Source organism: Halichondria panicea, chromosome 10 (assembly GCF_963675165.1).
Source record: "Halichondria panicea chromosome 10, odHalPani1.1, whole genome shotgun sequence".
Taxonomy (NCBI): Eukaryota; Metazoa; Porifera; class Demospongiae; order Suberitida; family Halichondriidae; genus Halichondria; species Halichondria panicea.
The window spans coordinates 4,295,899-4,319,609 of NC_087386.1; the positions used below are offsets into that span (position 1 = coordinate 4,295,899).

At 40.2% G+C, this 23,711-nt stretch overlaps 4 protein-coding genes across 12 annotated transcripts in view; 2 read left to right on the forward strand and 2 right to left on the reverse strand.

Moving 5' to 3' along the window:
• LOC135342984 (uncharacterized) overlaps nt 1-9,788 on the forward strand; it is a 34,579-nt gene extending 24,791 nt beyond the window's left edge. For 3 of the 8 annotated variants that reach the window (XM_064539887.1, XM_064539880.1, XM_064539884.1), the window contains 8 exons: nt 4,398-6,578; nt 6,637-6,701; nt 6,852-6,927; nt 7,053-7,106; nt 7,766-7,837; nt 8,440-8,579; nt 8,844-9,108; nt 9,296-9,788. In XM_064539887.1, the coding sequence (XP_064395957.1) occupies nt 4,398-6,578; nt 6,637-6,701; nt 6,852-6,927; nt 7,053-7,106; nt 7,766-7,837; nt 8,440-8,579; nt 8,844-9,108; nt 9,296-9,540 (3,098 nt within the window). In that variant the 3' untranslated portion in view covers nt 9,541-9,788. Of the gene's footprint in view, nt 1-4,397; nt 6,579-6,636; nt 6,706-6,851; nt 6,928-7,052; nt 7,107-7,765; nt 7,838-8,439; nt 8,580-8,843; nt 9,109-9,295 lie in introns of all 8 variants that reach the window. The other 5 variants (XM_064539882.1, XM_064539881.1, XM_064539883.1 and 2 more) reach the window with 5 other exon arrangements.
• Nucleotides 9,789-10,318: 530 nt separating this feature from the next.
• Nucleotides 10,319-23,573, reverse strand: LOC135343016 (2-oxoglutarate and iron-dependent oxygenase JMJD4-like). 2 transcript variants are annotated; one of them, XM_064539938.1, is made up of 9 exons: nt 23,475-23,573; nt 23,198-23,296; nt 20,466-20,597; nt 20,392-20,418; nt 19,968-20,180; nt 18,515-18,629; nt 11,299-11,355; nt 10,490-10,757; nt 10,319-10,437 (listed from the first exon to the last, which is right to left on the reverse strand). In XM_064539938.1, exons 2-9 carry the CDS (start codon nt 23,215-23,217, stop codon nt 10,424-10,426), a joined length of 846 nt encoding a protein of 281 aa, XP_064396008.1. In that variant the 5' UTR covers nt 23,218-23,296; nt 23,475-23,573; the 3' UTR covers nt 10,319-10,423. The 2 variants fall into 2 exon arrangements, with proteins under 2 accessions (XP_064396008.1, XP_064396007.1); XM_064539937.1 differs by having other exon boundaries at nt 10,319-10,757.
• LOC135343020 (2-oxoglutarate and iron-dependent oxygenase JMJD4-like) lies at nt 11,365-23,177 on the reverse strand. The gene is made up of 2 exons (XM_064539941.1): nt 20,978-23,177; nt 11,365-14,778 (listed from the first exon to the last, which is right to left on the reverse strand). The coding sequence occupies exons 1-2, from the start codon at nt 21,174-21,176 to the stop codon at nt 14,660-14,662; spliced, it is 318 nt and encodes a 105-aa protein (XP_064396011.1). The 5' UTR covers nt 21,177-23,177; the 3' UTR covers nt 11,365-14,659.
• LOC135343013 (TNF receptor-associated factor 5-like) lies at nt 16,966-18,504 on the forward strand. The gene is made up of 2 exons (XM_064539927.1): nt 16,966-17,218; nt 17,291-18,504. Exons 1-2 carry the CDS (start codon nt 16,978-16,980, stop codon nt 18,385-18,387), a joined length of 1,338 nt encoding a protein of 445 aa, XP_064395997.1. The 5' UTR covers nt 16,966-16,977; the 3' UTR covers nt 18,388-18,504.
• Nucleotides 23,574-23,711: the final 138 nt, after the last annotated feature.

Here is a 23,711-nt window from a genome sequence, read left to right on the forward strand (position 1 = left end):
TCACCCAATTTGAGCTTGAGCACATGTAAGGCATTCCAACAACATATCACATACAGCTGTTTTTTGGGGTAGGCGGTCAACCTCTTTATGAGCGATGTTCCTTAAAACACTTTCAATTACCAGTTTCACATTGCTTACACTGACATTTAGGGACAATAATTCGTAACAACATGTTCATACATCATTAATTGGTGTACTTCCCTCTTTCAAAATTAATAATCCTATCACTGCATGGCATCAGATAAAATATCTTGTACTTAATTCACTTTTAGCTCAATATTGTCTGCTTCTAGTGACCTTATTTCATGCGCAGTAACTGTTCTTTGCGCTCGGCTTCTTCGGAGACAGCAGCAACTTCCTCAAAATTAGTATCACTTGGTTCCATGCACTTCGCTTTCCAGTATAAGGCTCTATGACGAAGACGATCAAGTTTTCCCTAAGTTCACGAATTTTTTCTTCTAACCTCATAGTTTTTTTCTGTAAACCATGTATTGTTTGCTTGTCTTCCTGCAGTTGTGTATCCTGTTCCAAAATTATTGCTTCTCTTCTTTTCAACTTATTTTGATGGACAGCATATGTTTTCTCTTACGTGATTTCTCTACAAGGTCCTTTAATTCAGTACATGATGAGCAACTGGATTCATCTAATGATTGGGAGACAATCACTTTACCACATGCCACAAACACATTTGGTAATTCATTATTCTGATTAAGAAAATCAGCGAGCTTAGGCGACTTTTCATCACACGATGGCATTTTTTTGAGTTTGGTTAGCTTTGCTGAAAGACGTACAACACTCTGACGTAGAGATTTAATAGATCGACAACTTCCAAACAGTGAAGATACCCGTCTCCAGTATAATGTAGTATAGGTACACGAAGAATTTCCGTACAAAATTGAATAGTTAATTCCAACATAGTTCGATTAGTCACTTTTGAGCGTGGTATATTTTCAATATCTCTACAACTGTCAGAATCACCAGCAACAGCCAAGAGAAGCTCCGGAAATAACCCCATTTCCGACAGAGAAGGGTATAGCGTTCCGAAAATGTAAGTTCTGCCATTGGTTAGTGAGTCTATACGACTATATAGTGTAGCTGCATAATAGAAAATAGGCACATAGAGTACAAGGGGTATTTTGAGACATCAAAATTGATGACCCCTATCTTGCAGCATTCTTGAGGGAGCAAAATAGTCTACACAACCATGGTCAATAATGTAAGCAAAAAATTCCATAATGCATACACAGGCCTACAGCTCCAAATTTCTTTTGGCTAAAGAGGTATAGTGCATTAAAATAATGCAGAAAGAATAGCTGAAGTACTAATTATCATCTCATAATTGGTACCGTCTAACAGTGCCCTCTTCTATACTCTATAAATACAAATTCTCTATTTAGCGAATCCTAAACACTACAAGGAGCTGAACAAAGCGTGCCAACCATGTGTGCTGGAATGCCTTTTGAGTATCTACTATGTTTCATTGTAAGATTAACATGTATGTTCTCTATACCAGCACAAAAACATTGAAAGGACATCATTTACTAGCCTAAAACTAATGCTTCACTCATTAGTTGCTTTAAACAGAGCTCACCATTGAAATTAGCACCCCAGAGAACCCCTTATAGTCCATCCAATCATAGCGAGATCATGCAGAACTGATGCTAAAGTGATTGTGCCACAGCTCTGTTCTTATTTACAGAGGAAAAAATTTCTACTTCCAGAGTCGCTACAAAGGTTGTTCCCCAATGGTATTCGTTTTATGGAGGTTCCACTGTATAAAACTGAAACAGCAAATCCAACGTGACTAGAAGCCTATAGAAGCTCTTCATTGATCATTTAGCAGCTATAAAGCAGCCTACACACACACTATACTGTATCACTTGTGCGTACACCGAGGAATTACACAATACAGAAGTCTCACGAACAACACAAACATCAAGGTAAACTTATTATAGATTCTAATAGATTTCTAGTAGATTTAGCACAATAGGAGTAATTGCTAGCAAAGCAACTATAGTTTTATCATTGTATAGCTGTGGCTTTATGTATATATATAGGTTACCGTATTATTATAATCTGGTTAGTAAGCGCATGTGCCTATATAGGGATAGGGTCCAGAAAGTGTCTAGTTTGTTCAAACAGCTCATTTTTGTGTCCACACACAATCACTCTACCCCAGCTAGTCTCATGAATTAGCCGCCCTTCCATGGAGAGTTTGTCTGAGCACTTTAGTCTAGAGGTCATTGCACAATGGAATTGTCATTATGCCTCGGTGCGCATGAGCAAGGTAGACAAATATCAGACCATAGCACAAAGTGGTCAGTCATGAAGTTGAAATGTGCAGTCCTTCTCACTCTAAAATTAGCCTCAGTATAGCTTGTCTCTCACTTTTCTTGCTGGAGCTAGCTATCATAGCATATGCATGCACTGCAAAAAATGACTATTTCAATCAATCACATGATATTTTCCGTTTGAACATGACATTTTCCGTTTTTTATCTTATTGAAATAAGCCACGTGATAATTCTGCCCAGTCAATTTGTGACCGAACGTTGGAGTCTCTAGTCTGTCATCAAGCTATACTGATCGGTTTTTGACCAATATCCGACCGTTATAATCCTCACTGGTGTTCTAGTGCAGAGCTAACTACTAAGTAGAGTAGCAACACTCGGTAAACAAGTTTGGCTACGCACTCTTCTGAAAAGGCTGCAATGGCATTCCAAGTAAGCAAAACTAGGCATAACTCGAGAACGCAAATCCACGAATAAAATCCATGACTAGAAGCCTCTTGCACTTGATTGATCCTTGAGCAGCTGTAGCAGTCTTCACACACACACACACACACGTAAACACACTACCATATACCTCGCTTGCGCATGCGCACCGAGGCATAATTAAGGTGCTTTGCCTGGACTAAATGTACTTGTTGCCCAGTGAATGAGCAGATCAAAGCAGTCCAGTGCCGCTCTGTATATGGCATGTTGCATCACTACCATAGCAACCATATATAATGCAACTGATTTGTTGTGTGGGAAAAGCATAGCTATAATGAGTTCATGCCTTCCGCATTTCTTATTTTGATACCACAAAAAAGTGAGTTGTATAGGAACAATATAAAAGAGATCATTCCAACTTTTGTCCAATATGCGGTGACTTGTTAGCTTTGATGTGCCTGGCTTCACTGTGCAATATGCCATATATTTGCACTGGTTTCTTTGGTCTTTTGCTCAATCAAACATGCAACAAGTATTAGTTATTGCCCAGCCAGAGTGCAACATGCCATATATTGCACTGGAGCAATATAATGCCCGAGGGCTTTATGTCATCCAGTGCAATATATGGCATGTTGCACGAGGGTGCCTGCAATAACTAAAGAAATCTACTGCATTTACACACAGTGCAAGTGCATATAATCCAGTGCATTATGCCATATAATGCAGTGCAATATATGGTAGCCATGGCAGTGATGCAACATGCCATATACTGAGCACTGGATTGCTTTGATCTGCCCACTCACTGGGCAACAATTATAATTATGGCATTTGCACTGTGTGTAAATGCAGTAGAATTTGTAAGACTTCGTGCAAGATACCATATATAGTGCGAAATTTTCGAGGGGCTTAATTTTCGCGGATTTCGTGGGTTAGAATCCTACACGAAAATTGAATTACCTGCTATAACATGCATAGATTTAAAGGCGTGGCTTCCGGTAAGCAGTCATTCCGTGAACATTGTGCAACGAAATAGCTTTTAGAGGCTAATCCACGAAATATAAGTGCCTCGAAAATTTCGCGCTATACGGTATCTGCTTTTGGGACCCCTACCCTCCCAGCCAATAACTCATTTGGTTCCTTTTATAGGCTACTACCTGTTGCACTAATTATGGTAAGAATTTATTACGAATTCACTAAAATTCACACAAAACACATGTCCTACAATTAATAGGGAACAACTTGACCAATCAGAAGAGTTTGACGTCATTGGGCAACAAGTTAGTTATTGCAGGCGCCCTGCGGCAATAACTTATACATGTATATATAGTCGTGTGATTTGTATATAGGCATGCTGTACATAATTATAGTTACATACCATAAGTGGGTTTTTCGTATGGTGGATATTTTCCCATTTTTCGTATTGTAGAGCATCATACGAAAGTTAATTTAACATCACTATCGTAATCCCGAGTTGTACGATACTGGGCAGGATATACGAAAATTTACAGCAAAGAAAATAACCTTTATATAACAAACATAGCATGTAATGATCAGTTTATCATGCACATGTATTGTTCTCTTTCGTTGGTGTGTGACATCATAATAATAACAGCCATGTTGACAGTTCTGAAGTATTACATAATTATACTAACACCACTGGCGCATATACACACATCCTGTTTAGAATCGAAGCGGTTGTTTGATGAGGCAATGAAGCATGGACACGTCTTGGTCAACATTGTCAACATGCTTGTGTTTGGACCGGCGGGAACAGGAAAGACCAACCTCAAGTGCCTGCTAACTGACAAGCCCCCTCCACTACAGCGAGACAGCACTCCTTGTATGGAAAAGCCAGTACGCATTCGACCAGTGTCCAACACGAAATTCAAGTCAACTGGATGGGGCTGGGAAGAGATGTCTCAGCCAAAGTTGCTCAAACTACTAGCTCAAATCATCTCCAAGTTACCAAAAGAAAGTACTGATCAATCCACGGCCTCAAGGGTTGCGGAGAGCTTGAAAAGAATGACCACAATAACAGAGTCAGGTTTAACTTCTGATAATGTTAAGTCAATTGATGAGTCCATATTGTCTTACTACAATCCAAGCGACACAAAATCTGATGAGATTACCACAATAACTACTTTTTCTGATATGAACCTGTCAGCCAAAGAAGAGCCTCCATACTCTGGAAGAATGTTGGACAAAGCCATCGATGATTTGATAGCCAGTGTAGTGAGTGGTGTTGCAGAACAGCTGAAGCTAGCCACACAGGGAACTGATCAACTGTTGAGCAGAGACCAGCAAGAAGGAGAACTGTTTGATTCCAACTGGGTATATGTTACTGATTCCGGAGGCCAACCTCAATTTCATGACATCAGTCCTCTCTTTATCAAGCACATTTCGGTGGCGTTGGTAGTGCTGCGTTTGACTGACGAACTATCCAGTTTCCCTTCTGACGAGTACTACAAGGATGGGCAGCTGGTTGGTAGTCCCCATGCATCTCACATGACCCTCGGGGAGACACTTCAGAGTATCGTTCGATCTATTGAGTCCCATACCTCACAAGACAGGAAGCCAAAGATGATCTTTGTGGGCACATTCTTGGATCAGCTGAGGAGCTTGGATACTCTTATCAAGAGGAATCAAGAGATTCTCGACATGCTGCCACCCGATAGCAAGAAGCTATTGGTGTACAACGATCCTGGATTGAACAATCTGATTTTTGGTCTCAACACGATCAGCCGAGATGATGATTCACTGGCCACTGCCAATAGGATTAGAATTACTGTTGAGCGTTCTATTCCGCTACAAGTCAAAATGCCCATCTGGTGGTCCTTCTTGGATTCACTTCTCCAGAGTTTATCTGCCACTCTCGAGCGAGGTGTACTAAGCATTGAAGAATGTCTTCGATTAGCCACTCGATTTGGTTATGTGCTCCAAGATCTTCAAGCTGCTCTGGTCTTCTTTGACAACGTGTGTATAGCGCACTACTATCCCTCCATTCTCCCCAACACAGTGTTTGTGGATGCCCAGATTCCACTAGACAAGATCACCGAGCTCTCACAGCACGCCATCTCCCTGAGGAATGCTGAAGTCAAATCACGCTCTACTCTAAACACAGCAATGATCGAGGTTGAATGGAAGAGATTTCGAGACGAGGGTATAATCACTTTAGGGTTCCTACGCTTCTTCAAGAAGCATTACGTTGAAGGCATCTTTTCTCCAGAAGATATGCTGTTGATCATGAAAGATCTTCTCGTGGTTGCTCCCATTGCACTAGTGGAAGCCACTCCCCACCAAGCCGAGTTCTTCATGCCATCTCTACTCACATCGATCCAACCTGTTGAGTTAGACAAAATTCGTTCCTCCTTCACAATAGCACCCCTTGCTGTCTACTTTCGTAGTGGGTGTATTCGCTCTGGAGTCTTTTGCTGTCTAGTTGTGGACGTAATCAAGAGGCTGGGCTGGAAAGTTTTGCTCCCTTCAGGCGAAACAAGCATTTTTGCTAAAAATTGTATCCAGTACGAAATCTCCGATCTCCCGTGTACCGTGACTCTGATCGACTCCTTCTCATATATGGAAGTGTATATCGACGTCCCTGTTTCTCTTCGCAATGAAGTATGCCCTATGATTCGAAACGAAATTTTGCACAGTATTAAATTGTCCTGTGCAGTGTTGCATTATGTCAACGACACACCCAAGACAGCCATCTTTTGCCCATGCAAGAAGAGCACTGGAAAATTGCACCTTGCTGATGTGATCGAACGGAGTGGCTGTAAGTTTTGGAAGTGCTCCCTTCAGACACGTGTGTGGGGAGAGCTCAGTGATGAACATAGAATCTGGCTGGACAATAGCGAAGGTTCTGGTGAGTACAGTCGTTTTTTAAAATTGAAAGTTATCTTTTTGTTTTCCCCCTCAATTAGGTGAATCATCCTCTGTTACGGGAGACATGTGTACAAAGATGACATTGAGTGATCAGCAGCAACAATCTGGTAAGTACATGACATACATTGCTTTACTATCACTGATTAGATTACGATACTGAATAGTCATACTGTTTTTGCCTTCATGTAAATTGCAACTATAATTAAAGTTTATCGAAAGTTCTGGTAGGTGCAGTGTTCAGCAATATTTTGTTTCTGTTATAGGTGAAGCCTCCTCTGTTACGAGAGATATGGATACTAAAGGAAAGAGACATCAGCTGCAATACTCCGGTAGTTATGTAGCACTATACGTAAATATTTGCAGCTTTTATCATAGGAAAATTATATGTACTACATAGTAACAAATTATTTGCGTATCATATTTTTGTAATTGACCTTTGTATTATCCCCCTCAGGTCCATCGTCCCCTGTAATGGAACCTGTGTGTAGAATGAGTGATCAATATACCAGTAAGGAATGTCTGTTGGGGTTCCATGTATAGTGGATAAGTTATTTTACTTGGTCATTATGTGCAAGCGAGGTATATACGTACGGTAGTGTGTTTGTGTGTGTGTGTGTGTGTGTGTGTGTGTGTGTGTGTACGTGTGTGTGTGTAGACTGCTACAGCTGCTCAAGGATCGATCCAGTGCAAGTAACAGTTTCTATAGTCATGCTCTCTTGGATTTAAATTCATGGATTTGCAAAATACTGCTTCGTTCTCGAATTATGCCTAGTTTTGCTTACTTGGAATACGATCGCAGCCTTTTCAGAAGAGCACGTATAGCCAAACTTGTTCACCGAGTGTTGCTACTCTACTTAGTAGTTAGCTTGCACTAGAACGCTAGCTATTGGTAGCTGCAAGAGTGAGAAGAGAGCTGCAAGGCTCTGCTGATGCTGCCATTAATCTTATACTTGAACAATCGTAGTCGATGATTACCCATGCACTCTTTGAGTTTCCCTGTGATTTTGGACTCTGCTCAGGATTCTGCCTGCATGCAGCAAATTCATTAATGCTATTAGCAGCTTTATGTTATGTAGCGTTGGCACCTAGCTCCACCGAGGCATCAGCACCCGCAGTGCTTTCATTACTGTAACAATTATTATAATTATGTTTCCCTTCAATTATTAGGAAAACCATCGTCTGCTACGGGAGATACTCTTATGAAGACTGAGAGAAAGAGTGATCAGCAGCAATACTCTGGTATATGTAGCCCCTTTATCTGTAAACTTACTACAGAAATTTGAAAGCTATAATATTATAGAAGCTATTAATATTTCAGAAGTTATCACTCTAACCAAAAGTATACCTAGAAACCAGTAAATCATGAATTATATACACTGTGGACATTTGTAGACCCATAAAGGATACCTAAACCATTTAACTTATGAAGTCTGAGACCTTAGCTGTTTAAGGTTAGTCGATTATACCCACTATAACAATTTGCTGTTGTTTTTATTAATCCCCCCAAACCCACCACCTTGTGTTTCCATAGAAACATTTTTGTAGCTTGGTCATTCACCTACACAATGGTATCAGCACCATTTCTTAGAAAGGTTTCAATCAAAAGATAATTATCAACATTAATTTAAGTACAGCCACTCACACAGTTGTGGTAACCACTCTCTATATGCTGCATGGTTGCTACACTGTAATTGTAAGCGCCAACTCAGACTTAACAGTGTCCTAAAAAATCTCCATTGGTTGCTGTTATGTCGCTTATAATATATAGTATTATATATGTCGCGAATAATTACTTTTTGACCCAATATTTTTACTTTCGTTATATTTTTTCTTTTCTTCAGGTGAATTGTCCTCTGTTACAGTAATGGAAGATGTGTGTAAGAAGACTGGAGTGAGGGACCAACAACTCAATCAAGAAATCCCTGAGAGTGACATCATTCTAATCGCGCAGAAATTTCCTCACCTGCTGAACGTGCACAAGGTAGGCAGTACTCTAAATCTTATATCTACTTATCCTCCTGACATTTTAGCAAGGGGAGCAAATGGTGCACGTGCATGATATAAGGGGTTGATGACATGTATATATCTAGAGGGTTCGTGACCCCCAGGAATTCATTACTATATCTGCCCTGTTAAGAATATTGTTCACCAGAACCCCTCAATTGCCATTGAGTTTCCTCTAGAAGATATTTCCGAGGGGGAAACCCCACCAAATGAAACCCTGTTGATTGTTGTTTTTGTACAGGCTTTGACCATCAACGATCTACAACATGTTTACAAGAAACTACATGAAAGTGCCAGCCCTCACTGGTTCAATCTGGGATTTGCTTTCGGTCTAACTCATCCTGTTCTCACCAACATCGATAGAAAGCATCGTGGAAATAATGTGTCATGCTTGCGTGAAATGTTGGCCAGGCTCCTGAGTACACAACATGTAACATGGAGTCTCCTGTCAGACGCTCTCAAAAAGCCCACAGTGGATCTTATCAATTTGGCTGACAGCATCACAGGTAACTATTTGTGCATTTTTTTATATTCGCCATTTTAGTGAATGATATAAACTGTCAAGAAAATTGTAGGTAAATATTTTCAGTGTGCATTTTTTTTTGTTCGCCTGTGTGTCATTTTTAGAGCTTAATAGACTGTCACGAAAATTGTAAATTGTTATTTTAGTGATGTCTTTATTTCTTCATTCAGCCAATCAATCCACAACTCCTAACCTGCTTGATCGACTCAATCTCACATCAGCCGACCTTGGTGATGTAACTGATGTCACACGTCGTTATGGCAATCAAGCTGGAGTGGCTCATGCATTGATAGTGTGGCAAAGAGTGAATCCTTCCAGAGCTACCTTCAGGGCCTTGGTGGAAATTGCCCTAGGACTGAGAAGAGGAGACATTGCTACAGACATCTGTAGGTTCATTGTAGAAAATGGCGGTTAGATAATAGTTTTTGTACACACCCATGCACCTCCAATTATAGTTGTCAGTATTATTATACCTCGATTATTATAGTTCCTATGTTTAATTATTTTGCTATAAAGTAAATTTAATTTGTACTCAACCTCATTACTTAGCCTCATTCTCTTCCCTCTAATTTTCCAGCGCAAGCCTCTGCTCACGTATCCATTTAGTGATAATTGTTTCACATTCACCTATTATATACACCTCAACTTTATTCTTCACCCCAATGTACATGTGGTTCTATTATTGTTGTCACACTGAGCTATCAGGTCGACTTGTTTGCATGATATATATATATACCGTACATACTCTACAATAACATTTTAGAAGCATACAATTAATGTAGCTCTCAATATAAATTACCATTGTGTAGAACCTGTTTCTCTCGACTCTATACAGCCATTCAAACAGAGCTCGAGCTCAATTAATATAATAGCTCAGTTCTTGTGAGTGAAATATTATTATACATTGCTGTTTAATAGTATAGTACGTACGTACCGTATAGCGTGAAATTTTTGTGGGGTGCAAAATTTCGCGTTTTTTTAGGGCAGAGTAGTGAACGCGAAAATTAAAACCAGGATAAACTCCCACACATCGGTATTTCACATTCTGATGGGTGTAGTTTCCTAGCACTGAACCGCGAATATTAGAACCCACGAACATTTCTGCTGAGGGCTCTGGAGCCAAATAGCGAACATTTCCCGCTATACAGTATAATATTGATTGAGTGACTAATGTTTTGGTAAAGACAGATCAGGAGGATAGCATAATTACGTTCGGAATGAGAGTACAAAGAGTGCACAATTCATATAGTCTAAACAACACTAGAATTGTTCTATCTTCTTCAATGTTAGGCAATTCTTCACAAAACAGCTTCTGAATATGATAATTGGGCAACAGTTCAGTTAAATTCTTCTGGGAGATTCACCTTCATCTTTTAGTGAAGACAAAACCAGATGCATGCCATATCCATTTTTAGTATTCTCAAATTCAGAGGAAGATTCTAGAAATGTGACAGCTTTCAATGGATTGGATAACGTCTCTCGAATCAGTGTGTGCAGTGAGAAGAAGCCTTTGTACAGTTTCGAGGTTGGGGTGAGAATTTCTTTGAGTTGATTCAGCCTTGACAGAGCAACGATAGAGAGCAGTTGCACAAACTCCCAATAGTCCATCCCAGCACTCGCCTTCAGCACAACCTATTGAGAACAATATTATGAATAATTACACAAACAGTATAATTACAATCAGAAAATATACGTGCATGCGCCTACAACTTTAATTCATGCATGCATATAGTTATGTGATGCATGCATGATTGTGTATACTGATCAATGCATCGTGTTTTGTGCGTTGATACTTCATATAAGACGCCACGAATAATTATGCTGAGTTAGCATTCCTATATACTAGACACATGTATACATTACCGTATATAGAGGGTGATTTTCGTGGGGCAAAATATTCGTGGTTTTCGTGGTTGAAGGTCTGACCACGAATGAAGCGACCTTGGCTACCTTTACGTGTACCTACAGTGCAAGCTCCAACCACTAAAATATTACCCACGAAATGTACGTCTCAATATTGCTGAACCACGAATATTTTGTCCCCCGAAAATTACCCACTATACGGTAGTTATATAATTGTAGATTTGGTAGTGTATATAAGGAAGGATTTGATGTCTCCAAGTTGGAGGTTCAATACAGCGCAAAAAGTATTATAATCTGCTCCAGAGCATACCTGACATTGCTCCTCCCAGCTGTCCATTGATCGACAGTCCTCCAACTCCCGCTTTACCTGGAAAAAAACGAAATCACGCAAAAAATTACCTGTAATACCAGGTGAAATGAAGGTGTAAATGTTAGCGGTTTTCGTTGATTAAGCATGCATGCACTGTGAACATGAATTCAATATGCATGCATGCATGCTACATAAAGGCTACATGTATTCCGCGCAAACTTTTCTAACGGTCATTCCAAAATGTTTATACCCTTTTCACTATACGGTACGGTGCCTTTCCTTTGTGAGGTTATTTTATAATTGTTGTAAAGAATACAAGCTGGATAGTAGATCTACCAATGTACGCGTAACTGAATGTATCAATCTGCTATAGATCTATAAATCTACCGTATATAGGGTAAAGTTTATTGCGAGGGTATAAACTTTCGTATTTGTCGCTGATTAAGCATGTGCTGCGATACCCATGAATATTAATATATCGCATGCGCCAAAAGGCAACGAAAATTAAATCCGTGAAATCCTTTCTTTCTAAAAGGTCTTTCAGCGAAAGTTTATAGATCTAGTGATCATGTATGTCCAAATGGCATCTAGCTCTGGATCTCTATAGAGTGCCTCTGCCTGGTGGCTTTGAGACTGCCAGTTTCTACTACAAGAGCCTCCGGATGACCTCAAGTGCTCACTATGTCTGTGTGCATACATGTAGTTAAGCATGGAGACAATTAAGAGATGTGGGAAATCTACTGCATGTATACAGTACTATAATAATAATTAACAAGTGCCCAAACTGTCGTAGACTTAAATTGTGACTTTCAGAGATGTTCGAAGTACGTGTATATAGACGAGCAGACGAGCTATACAGTGTACTGTAAGTATTAAAACGTTGAGTTTTTCATCACGTATAATCTCTTGCAGGTGAAAGAGACATTTAGTCACTGAATGTAGTTTAATGTAGTTAAACGTAGTTAACGAAGAAATACACTAAACTGCGGCTTTACCTCGAAGCACACAAGCATAGGCGTGGCTTCTGGTCACATGCATGCCTACCGCACATGCGCATCCTGGTTCCACGTGCTAAAGTACAGCTGCTATCAGCAAGCCACAGACAAATTGGCTGCTCAATCTTAAGCCTCCCACCCTCCCATTCACGGAGGTTAAGACCTATTTTCCATCCGACGACGTTGATACCGTTTGGGGGCCTGAATGAGGGCCAAACACTTACATGCTTGTTGCATTTTGAGTGGGCAGATCAAAGGAAACACTGTGCCAATATCTGCCATATGGCACAGGTCAAGCCTTGAACTGTGCCACTATCTAGATACTGGCATAGTATGGCTGAAGTTACCTAAAGCCTGCCCTCCTCCCAGTAACCTGAAATGGTCCCTTTTATAGTATAACACTGTTAAACAGATTCAGTGGTAGGCAGAAAACGTTTTTCGTGCGTCTCGTGCATTCCACAGCCACCACAAGTAGTTGAAACTAGTTGTCCTATAAAAGGAATGATGTGTACACGGAAAGGAATGCACAAGGAATGCAACAAATCAGTTGTTACACAGCTCACTCGTGCGCACATTGGATATACCGTATCGCGGGTATATTTCGAGGGTATAAATTTTCGCGGATGGACCATTACAAAGGATTTTGCGGATTTTATTTTCGTGGTCTGAGTTCCAGCCTTTTGGCGCATGCGCACATCAACATGCAGCTGTACCTCCACACCGTTAGCCTCGAATCCAGGCCTAGCCCTATAACGGTGAGGCACCTCTTATTGTCGATAGGTGTGGTCAATAATCTGAACACGCCTACTATTCAATGAAGATAAAAATTTTCGTGGGTATAAATTTTTGCGGTACAGGCTCAATCCGCGAAAACCGCAAACATTTTATACCCTCGAAATATACCCGCTATACGGTATTGGCTCAGTAGTGCACTTGCCCTCAAGGCCTGCAGCCCTCGGGCCTAAGTCACTACTGAGCCAATATATCCCATGTGGCACTCGTGCATGTGTCACAACTATAACTTAATGCTAATCACAGGGGGGCCCCTCTCTCAGTACTCCCCCAAAACCTAACCGCAGTCACGTGACCCCCAACTTCTAGCGTGACAAGGCACGAGACATCCGCTTAGACCGCCAAAAGATAAGGATATGATGCATTACCTAGATCGCAATCCTGTACTGCAATCTACCGTATAGCGGGTAATTTTCGGGGGACAAAATATTCGTGGTTCAGCAATATTGAGACATTTCGTGGGTAATATTTTCGTGGTTGGAGCTTGCACTGCAGGTAAAGGTAGGCAAGGTCGCTTCATTCGTGGGTAAAATATTCGTGGTCAGACCTCCAACCACGAAAACCACGAATATTTTGCCCCACGAAAATTACACGCTATACGGTATATGACCATAGTTAAAGGTGAAGTGCCAGAATAGTGAGTGTCTGGGTAGGAGAACTCAGATATCTCAAAGAACACCTCAAAACGTGCAATTACACAAAACTACTTTGCCCAAACGAATTAATGCAAACAAAAGATTAGAAAGCGGTCTATATATTGAGAATTCAACAATTTGGGAAGTCTGTGAAGTATAATTATTGCGAGGATCTTAGAAGGCATCTCAAAACAGAATGCCCACAGAGTCAATTTGAGTGTCCTCACTGCCACGAGAATGGGAAATATGAAGATATCACTGCATGGCATACTAGACATTTTTGTCCCAAGGTAAAAACCATGCAGGTGTCCTCAGATTGTGATAATTAAAAGTGAACATATTTGTATTTGCCCTTATCAAAAGCTTATATGCGAATACAAAGAATTTGGTTGTACAATGTCGCAAAGACCTCAAGGATCACGAGAATAACAACAAGCTGCACCTTCGTATCACCATGGATATCCTGCTGGCGGTACAGACACAGTGTAGAAGGTGGACAGAAGAATGCAGTGTATTAAGGGCACCAGTCAATTTGACTGCCAAACAAGCTCATCAGATAACATTTAAAAGAACAATTTCAGGAAAAAAGGAAGGAATTTCACATTCGATATACAATAATCGAAATCAAAGGATACGGTTTTCTAGAGCGCTAAGGTGCAAACACATCAGTATGTACTTACTTAATGAAAGGAGAATACGATGATCAACTTGAGTTCCCTTTCCAAAGTACCATAAAAATTGAACTACTGAATCAATTGCAGAATAGGAATCATCACCAACAGTCTTACGAAGACCTGTTCTAGATTGGGTGCTGAAAGAGTAGAAGACCGCGAAAAGGATTTTTTCTGTTTAGCAGCATGGAAGCATTTATACTGCACACTGAGCTTGAGCTCAACACTACCACAAACTGTCAGTACTTACTGAATGACACACTAATTTTTAGAATGCAATGGCATTTGACCTCCACCAGTGGGCATATTCCTTCAGCGTCATCTCAGTTTTACGGTGAGTAGAGAATTCAACACAAGAGCAATCAGCCACAGGGACTACTACATGTCCTGGGGGGGGGGGGGGGTGATGTGTACATACTAGATCGCCATGACGAAATAGTATTGAACTGAAAGTGTAGTCCTGGGTCACAAACACCATTTATAGTAAAACGGTATACTTAATAATTATTCTATAAGCAAGTCACCTTCTATGGCCCAAAGTCTCCAGTTAGTTATATTTATAGCCTGCCTGTGCTAGCAAGGTCACAACGAGATCGCCTGATCGTTTGATCTGATCACAATGTTTATCAAGATCAATGTTTATCATAACAGCCCAACTTGCTTCAGTTGCTAGTGAAGTTTCAAATGTGCATTTTGAAAGGCGATTAGGTCTGCTCCAAGATATTTTGGTGCGGTGGTACGCAGTAAAGATCAAGCTGCTCTCACAAAGTCAAGCACTGATCCAAAGGGGCATGAGTTGACAATAATTGCATGGTCTTCCTTCGAAAAAAGCTAACTACTGGAAAGCCGTGCATGCACGTTCAGCAAGAGTCACTCAAGGAAAGAACAAGGTACATGCAGCTAATTTAGTCCATTTGTGTTGAGTGTGTCCTTCATAAAGTTGCTACCGTATTACTAGAATGTTTTGCGAGCATCAAACATTTGCGAACTTTGCGATGGTTGATCAATTCGCAACAATAAAATCCGCAAAACCTAAATTATTACATGTACTAGTAAATACACACGATCCTTGCCAGAACGCAATAGTTAGATCGCAAAAAGAGTCAACTTTCCTACTGATTTGGCTCATTCGCAAAGGTTTTTTACCCGCTAGTAATACGGTATATATAACCTTTACTGAAATTCAAAGCTTCATATATGGACTGATTCCTTGTTAAAAAGCGCTTCATCTATATCCCAGGCATACTTGTCAACTACATAACTTCCGGGGCCAAACTCAACGCAAATAGACTATCTCATGCATGGCTGGTTGAAAAAGGTTGCAAGGAAAGCTCTTAAAGAGGGAGTATTTATTGAGGAAGATCGAGTGCCTAACTCAATTGCTGATGAAAATGTCGATATTTTCTTGGTGCGAAGACACTTTACTTCATGCTTGGGCCGCGAGACTTGTTGAAGATGTATATTAAGCAGAAGCTGAAGAAAATGTGCTGGACTTACATCATGTTACCCATGACCTCAATACAGATCTGTCTATTGTGTATTGCTTGCGAGTCTTGCTTACTGTGGTATACCACTTCAAGTGTGTAGGACTTACTAAACAACTGAAATAAAAAAATTGGTTTTGTAGGAAATGCTATAATTATATGCAAAAGCAAAGCTACAAGTGATTAGCAGTTTATAGTTGCTTTTTCGTGTACTATTGTATACAGTGTATAATTATTCTTAGCATTCTAGTCAAGCGTGGGTGATGTAATCTATCAACCCATCCAAGTGTGGGTGATGTAATCTACTTTCTTGATAGATTACATCACCCACACTTGGATTGGTCAGTGTGCAAAACATCAGATGTATGCGGAGAGTAACGTGACTTCCTGGCACAAGCTTGGAATTTGCACACTGACCAATCCAAGCGTGGGTGATGTAATCTATCAACCCATCCATATGTGGGTGATGTAATCTACTTTCTTGATAGATTACATCACCCACACTTGGATTGGTCAGTGTGTAAATTTCAAGCTTGTGACAGATACAGGAAGTCACGTTACTCTCCGCATACATCTGATGTACAGTATGCCTACGTTCGATACTCTCTTCTCTATCATAATTATACTCTTGCTAATATACATACAGCACGCTTAACACGTTTTAGCAATACAACACTATAAATAGTAGCTGTTCGCCTAAAAATTAAACTGGGATGTCCCTTTTTACTGGGTGTGGTCAGTCATTAGCAAGTACTACACATGGCTCACAGACGGGGCCGGGGCGTGTTATAAATTGCTGAAAAAGATGATGTCTCGAGAAAACACAACTTTCTTATTTTGAGTGAGTTACCTGGCAAAATAGCCTCGTTTATAGGGCGTAATGCGGATAGTTTTCAAGGTTTTACTGCAGATTCAATGTAAAATAATCACGTGAACTGCTTCGGTTACCAATCCCTCTTACTCTTCTATCTATGCTGGCATGCAGTGAGAGGCTGAAACTTAGTGAGGCTGAAGCATGCAGAACGGCTATATATAGATTATAATTAATGTTTCTGAGGTTATTATTAGTAGGCCTATAAATAGACTTCTACTTTATAGTCAAATGGCATCCAGCTCTGGATCTAGAGTTCTTCTGTCTGGTGGCTATGACTGCCAGTTTCTACAAGAGCCTCCTGATGACCTCAAGTGCTTGATATGTCTGTGTGTGGCCAGAGACCCCTTACAGCATGGAGACAAAGGATGTGGGAAAATCTACTGTAGACAGTGTATCACAGAGTATAAGAAGAAGAATGACAAGTGCCCAAACTGTCGTAGACTAATTGTGACTTTCAGAGATGTTCGAAGTAAGAATAGACGAGCTAGCTAGGCTCATAATTTGAACGTTGATTGTTGTCATCACATACTATTTCATGCAGGTGAAAGAGACATTCAGTCACTGAAGGTGAAGTGCCAGAATAGTGAGTGTCTGTGGGTAGGAGAACTTAGATATCTTGAAGAACACCTCAAGACGTGCGATTACACAAAACTACCCTGCCCAAACAAATGCGAACAAATGATTAGAAAGCGGTCTATTGAGAATTCAATAATTTGGAAAGTCATTGAAGTATATCGCAAGGATCTTAGAAGGCACCTCAAAACAGAATGCCCACAGCGTCAATTTCAGTGTCCTCACTGCCACGAGACTGGGACATATGAACATATCACCAAATGGCATATTAGACATTTTTGTCCCAAGGTAAAAATCAGGTGTCCTAATTCTCCAGATTGTGATAAAACTTTTTTGAGGGAAATAAAAAGTGAACATGTTTCTATTTGCCCTTATCAAAAGCTTATATGCAAGTACAAAGAATTTGGTTGCATAATGAAACCATTTCGCAAAGACCTCAAGGATCACGAGAATAACGACAAGCTACACCTTCGTATCACCATGGATACCCTGCTGGCAGTACAGACACAGTGTAGAAAATGGACAGAAGAATGCAGTGTATTGAGGGCACCAGACAATTCAACTGCCAAACAAGCTCATCGGATAACATTTAAAATGAACAATTTCGGAAAATATAAGGAAAAGGGGAAGGAATTTCATAGCCCATTCTTTCATACTCATCCAGAAGGATACAAAATGATTATCGAAATCAAAGGGTACGGTTTTTTAGAGCATGAAGGTACACACATATCAGTGTGTACCTACCTAATGAAAGGAGAATACGATGATCAACTCGAGTTCCCTTTCCAAGGTACCTTAAAAATTGAACTACTGAATCAATTGCAGAATAGAAATCATCACCAACAGTCTTACGATAACAAGGGTTATTGTAGATTGGGTGCTGAAAGAGTAACAGATTGCGAAAAGGCTTTTTACCCGTTTAGCAGCATGGACGCATTTATACCGCACACTGAGCTTGAGCTCAACACTACCACAAACTGTCAGTACTTACTGAATGACACACTAATTTTTAGAGCTTCTGTTGAAGTGCCTTCTTATAAGCCTTGGTTACAATGCACTGCTTAATGATTATGTGTATGTGCAATTGTTATTAATTTGTGTAGTGTCTTTTTACTGTTATTATGGTACGTATTGCCAAATTGACACTCCAGCCTACATGCATGTAGTACAATTATACAGATGTACCACGTACCAATACCAGTTCATTCTGTAGATGTGACCACATGTACCCAATGCCACAAGAGTTAGTCCAGTTGTGATTAATGGAGAGGGTGTCCTCAGTGTTTCTCACTTGGTGATGCCATCCACTGCATGGAGGGATACAGCAGGAAGAAAAGTAGAGCAGCATGGACTATTTGCTCCTGTTGATACATGGTAAATAAGAGGAGCGTAAGTAATTGGTTGCCAAGGCCAGCCACCAACCAATGAGAAATAAGCTACATAATATCATAATTGTTAAGAAGGTGAACATGCATGGCAACATAATTCTTCCCAAAAAATATGTTCCTATTATGCTCAAAATATTATTATGCCAGCTAATAGGGATTATAGGCAAACAGTATACACACAATAGATACACACAATAGTTAGAAGGGAAAGGGAAAAGTTGACATTGACTGACTGCTCGCCTTGGGAAATGCTATGATGGAGAGGCTATTGGGATAGAGACACTTCATGTATACTCTAGAGATCATGATGGCTCAGATGAGTGCAACTATGTTCAGAAAAAATTGACAGGGATTTAGCAGCATGCAGAGAGTACCACTATTATAACTAGTGTTCAAGCTGGCGCTGTGCTAATGCCTCTCGCCATGTTTTTGCTTTCGCTGAAAAGTATTAGAGTGTTATATTAGTTTCTATAATGAATATTAAAGTTAGCTTATCTATATAAAGTCACTGAGAAGAAAAGACTTATTTACATGCATCTATTGCTGTATTATGTGGCTTACCAGGACCTCAAGAAAGAAGAAAATTGATTCTTCCAGGATCTGTGTAGTTCAGTGTATATAATATCTAAGAAGAAAAGACCTGTGTACATGCATATTGTTATCTATATTGTTATATGGTGGCTTACCAGGCCTTCAAGACAAAGATGATTCTGCCAGGAGGATCTGGATCTGGATCTTGGATATTATTTCTCACACATGGGGAATGAGCGTGCATGCGCATTACATCCACAGGAATAATTAAAGGGTGTGTCCAAAGAGATCAATTTTCACAAATGGCTACTGCTAGCTAGCTGTTTTAACAGATATTTTCTGAGTATTGTAGCTAACAAAAAGCTAGCGCTTTAGTGCAAGGCCAACTCATATGTTGAATAGAAAGTTTGTGGGGACAGATGATGCTATGAAAGATTCTGAAGAGACTGCAACAGCCTTCAATGTGAGTCAAAACTAGCCATAACTCGAGAAAGAAGCTTTAGTTTGCTAATCCATGAATCAAAATCCAAGAGAACGTGGCTAGAAGCCTATAGAAGCTGTTAGCTTTCGTCGCATTGCAACCGTTGAGCAGTTACAGCTGGAACAGACACACACACAGACACACACACACACACACACACACACACAGTCAGCTTTACCGTATCCCTCGTGCGGCTACGCCTCGAGGCATAATTATACTCCATTGAAGTAATAATTACACCTCACCTTGGAACAAAGATGATCTCCCCTGATCTCTGCACGACTCGTATGGGCCCACAAGATTTGTGTACATTAGGATACAGCTCTTTATTCTCCAGCTCTCTACTGGTAACGTCGAATGGCAGATGACCAAACTTGTCTTTGAGAAGCTCCTCCTCTCCCGGTGGGAAGAGCAGCCACTCTTTGCAACCACACACGTTGGCAGACCAGCTGTATGATCTGTGTGTGTGAGAGAGAGAGAGAGAGAGTGTGTGTGTGTGTGTGCAGGGGGGTTGTTTGGAGACAACGGTATCCAAGATGCATGTACATGCATGTATATTGAGTTGTACTGTTAGGTCATTAGGTACAGAACGTAATCCTACCACCATACAGGTTAGTGCAAGGTAGGCAATTAATCTGTATTGTCACAGACCACATGTTAAATGATTACCTGAACACATCAGCATGAAAAGGAGTCCTGTGAAGATTTAAATCAATAATTATACATTTTAAGTACTTGCTTACCATGTTCCTTTGGGACCAATGTATACAAATCTGTAATCATCCGAGACATCCAATCTTGCAGACCACACTTCATTCAGCCAGTCACTCTTGAAGAAGTCAGGTACAGTGTACGCCTTGTAGTTGGGAAAATCTCTACAGAACCAGTAATTATATCTATGTAAATGACAGAATTACTCCATGTTAGAAGGAGTTGTCGATATGCATGCACTGTGTATTTCATGACAATCGCCTGATCGGATCACAATGTTTATCAAGATCAACACCATCCACTTGGCTATTGTTGGGATGACACCGCATATTACAGCGATTTACCTAGGGATTACTGCATTTTTCGCATTGCACAGGGCCAGGATAGGGGTTCACAGCTTTAAAAGAGGTTGTTACAAAAGACCTCAGCTACGGCTCGTAATTGTAGTATATAACTGAGCTTCTACCAGATCTACCAGGCTTGTTTTCACATTAACTGATCTGCTTCAGAGACTAATATCAGGTCACAAATTGTAGCAATTCACCAAAATGTTCCTCCAAAAAGTCTATGTTAGGTGTGTCGCCGACATTCCTCCATTCTTGCCGTGCCTTCCATCCTCTAGTGAAGGACTCTCCAAACACACAAGGACGGTTGGGAAGCAGATTCTCCTCCAAAAATGTCAGAAAGTTTCCAGAATCTGGAAATCTTGATATCAGGTCAGTTCTGTCCATCATATCATGCATGGAAGGTAAATTAATGGTCGTTTATTATATTAAGGTAAAGATGGTTCAAATAAAAACATACTATTGGAAACAATCCTCCTATATCGAATTTTAATACTGTAACAACTAGTGTTCAAGCTGGCGCTGTGCTAATGCCTCTCGCCATGTTTTTGCTTTCGCTTAAAAGTATTAATAATTATGATTTCAAATTGACAAAATAGGTGGTAGCAAATTGAATGAACATTAAACACCGTAACAAATAATACAAATTGAAAATAATGTGATAATAGAGCACATTGCTCGCATGTTTAGGTATGTGTGTGGGTGTGCATGCGTCCATGTGAGTATGCATGTGTGGTACGTGTTTGTTGGTTTGTGTGTGTGTGTGTGTGTGTGTATGTGTGTGTGTGTGTGTGTGTGTGTGTGTGTGTGTGTGTGTGTGTGCGTGTGTGAGTGTGTGTATATGTGGTATAATTACATGCATGTGTGCATGGTAAGTAAATGTGTGTACGTGACTATGACATCAGAGAGAAACACTGTGTGTGAAAAAGCTACTGTTCATTGTCGGGATCAATGCTAAGATCAAGCCTTAATCTCTTTGGTGCAGAGTAAGGGCAAGTATGAAAGTTATCTCCGTCTTGGCAATTTTCACAGAGGTAAAATCCAATGATGCCTTCATCAAATTCGAAATCAGGAATATCTGGGGCGTACACATACCAGGGCTTGATACGTGATTCCTTTGGTGTCTTGATATCAACTGTTGACCATCCGGGCACTTTGTTGAAGTCGTCAGCTGCTGGATTGTAGTCACATGCGTACGTTCCGTCGGGTGTTTCGTACATGTAGGGTTGTAACAGTTCTCTAAGCACTAATGACTCCCAGTAATCAGATGATCCGCAATATGAGGAGTGGGAAAAAAAGATATTTTTTTTTGTTTTGTGGCTTACCAGGACCACAAAAAGAATTGATTTCTGCCAGGATCTGGGTTAAAATGGAGTCTCTCACACGTGGTAATGAGCGCATGCGCAGGGATAAGGGGTGCATGTGTCGGCAAGTTACAAGAAATTAAGAATGGCTACTAGCTTCTTTAGCAGCTCTTTTTCTGACTCTTGTAGCTAACAAAAAGCTAGCGCTTTAGTGCAAGGCTAACTTATTATGTTGAATAGAAAGTTTGTGCGAACAGATGGTGCTATAAAAGATTCTGAAGAGACTGCAACATCCTTCAATGTGAGTCACTAGCCATAACTCGAGAAAGAAGCTTTAGTTTGCTAATCCACGAATCAAAATCCAAGATCGTGGCTAGAAGGCTATAGAAGCTGTCAGTTTTTGTTGTATTGCAACCGTTGATCAGTTACAGCTGGAATACACACACACACACACACACAGACAGCTTTACCGTATCTCTCGTGCGGCTACGCCTCGAGGCATAATGATTTACATGTAGAAGTGCATGCATGGACATGCAATTGCACTCAATTCTATTTTAACACCGGCATGGTCCCAGGTGAATACCTATACATACTTCGCTAAGTTGTCTAGTGTATATAGACATGAATCAATAAGTGGGTGTTGACCACAGTACATACAGTAGATAATTACCCTAATTATGATAATTATGTGGGCAACATAATTATATGCACCCACTGATTGATTCTTCATAACTATTGCAAAACACACTCCAGAACAAAACTTGAGTATAGCCCAGATTCCTGTCGTCCCAATGTGCCGGAAGAGAACGGGTATACAATTATATGCCCATCTATAATTGCACCGACTATGCTCAATTTGCATTGCATAGTCCCGGGAGATGCGTGTGTGCGCTGCATGCATGGATATAATTATAGTAGACATATAACCTTGCTGAATTTAGCAGCTTGTATATGTCCGGCTTAAGCCGCTATAATAGATATACATTGCATAATTATTACAATACTCCTCAAATATATTCAGTCCATGCACTCATATTAATTCAATCATGGAATCAGCAACTATATATATACATACAAACCCTATATAATTATACCAATGTATATGTGACTCACATTAGTCTTGATATGGACATCAGCCTTGGCCTCCAACAATATTCTAACAACTCCACAATAACCTTTGTGAGCAGCCACTATCAATGCAGTTGCTCCATCCTGTACATGATCATGATGGATGCAGATTGAGCAGCAAGTGAACACATGCACATGCACTATCTATAGTACTCACAAAAAGTCACATTAATTTTGATAAATCATGAGAAACCACCATGCAACTAACTATATTTATAGCGTCTGAAATGTGCAATATATATTACACATAATTTTTACTCACTTTGTTTTGAATATCCACATTGGCTCCAGCATCGATTAGTAAGCCCACACATTTCTGGTGACCATTGAAACTGGCTATCCAAAGAGGACTCTGTCCCGACTGTGTACATTCATGCATTAACAAAAGTATTTGCATTTATTCATTGGCTAAAGAACACAAACGAGTGCTGCATGCCCGAAATAACATGCAATCTACATAAATAATGCATGGGTGCTACATGATATAATTATACCGTAT

Coding starts and splice junctions, on each gene's coding strand:
- LOC135343013 (XM_064539927.1), top strand. CDS start 16,978: ATGGCATCCAGCTCTGGATCTAGAGTTCTTCTGTCTGGTGGCTATGAC. Junction 17,219..17,290: donor GACTTTCAGAGATGTTCGAA/GTAAGAATAGAC, acceptor TATTTCATGCAG/GTGAAAGAGACATTCAGTCA.
- LOC135343020 (XM_064539941.1), bottom strand. CDS start 21,176: ATGCATGATATGATGGACAGAACTGACCTGATATCAAGATTTCCAGAT. Junction 14,779..20,977: donor CTTTTTGGAGGAACATTTTG/GTGAATTGCTAC, acceptor CCCCCCCCCCAG/GACATGTAGTAGTCCCTGTG.
- LOC135343016 (XM_064539937.1), bottom strand. CDS start 23,217: ATGTCCATATCAAGACTAAT. Junction 20,598..23,197: donor ATGTCCATATCAAGACTAAT/GTGAGTCACATA, acceptor CTGGTTCTGTAG/AGATTTTCCCAACTACAAGG. Junction 20,419..20,465: donor ATTGGTCCCAAAGGAACATG/GTAAGCAAGTAC, acceptor AAATCTTCACAG/GACTCCTTTTCATGCTGATG.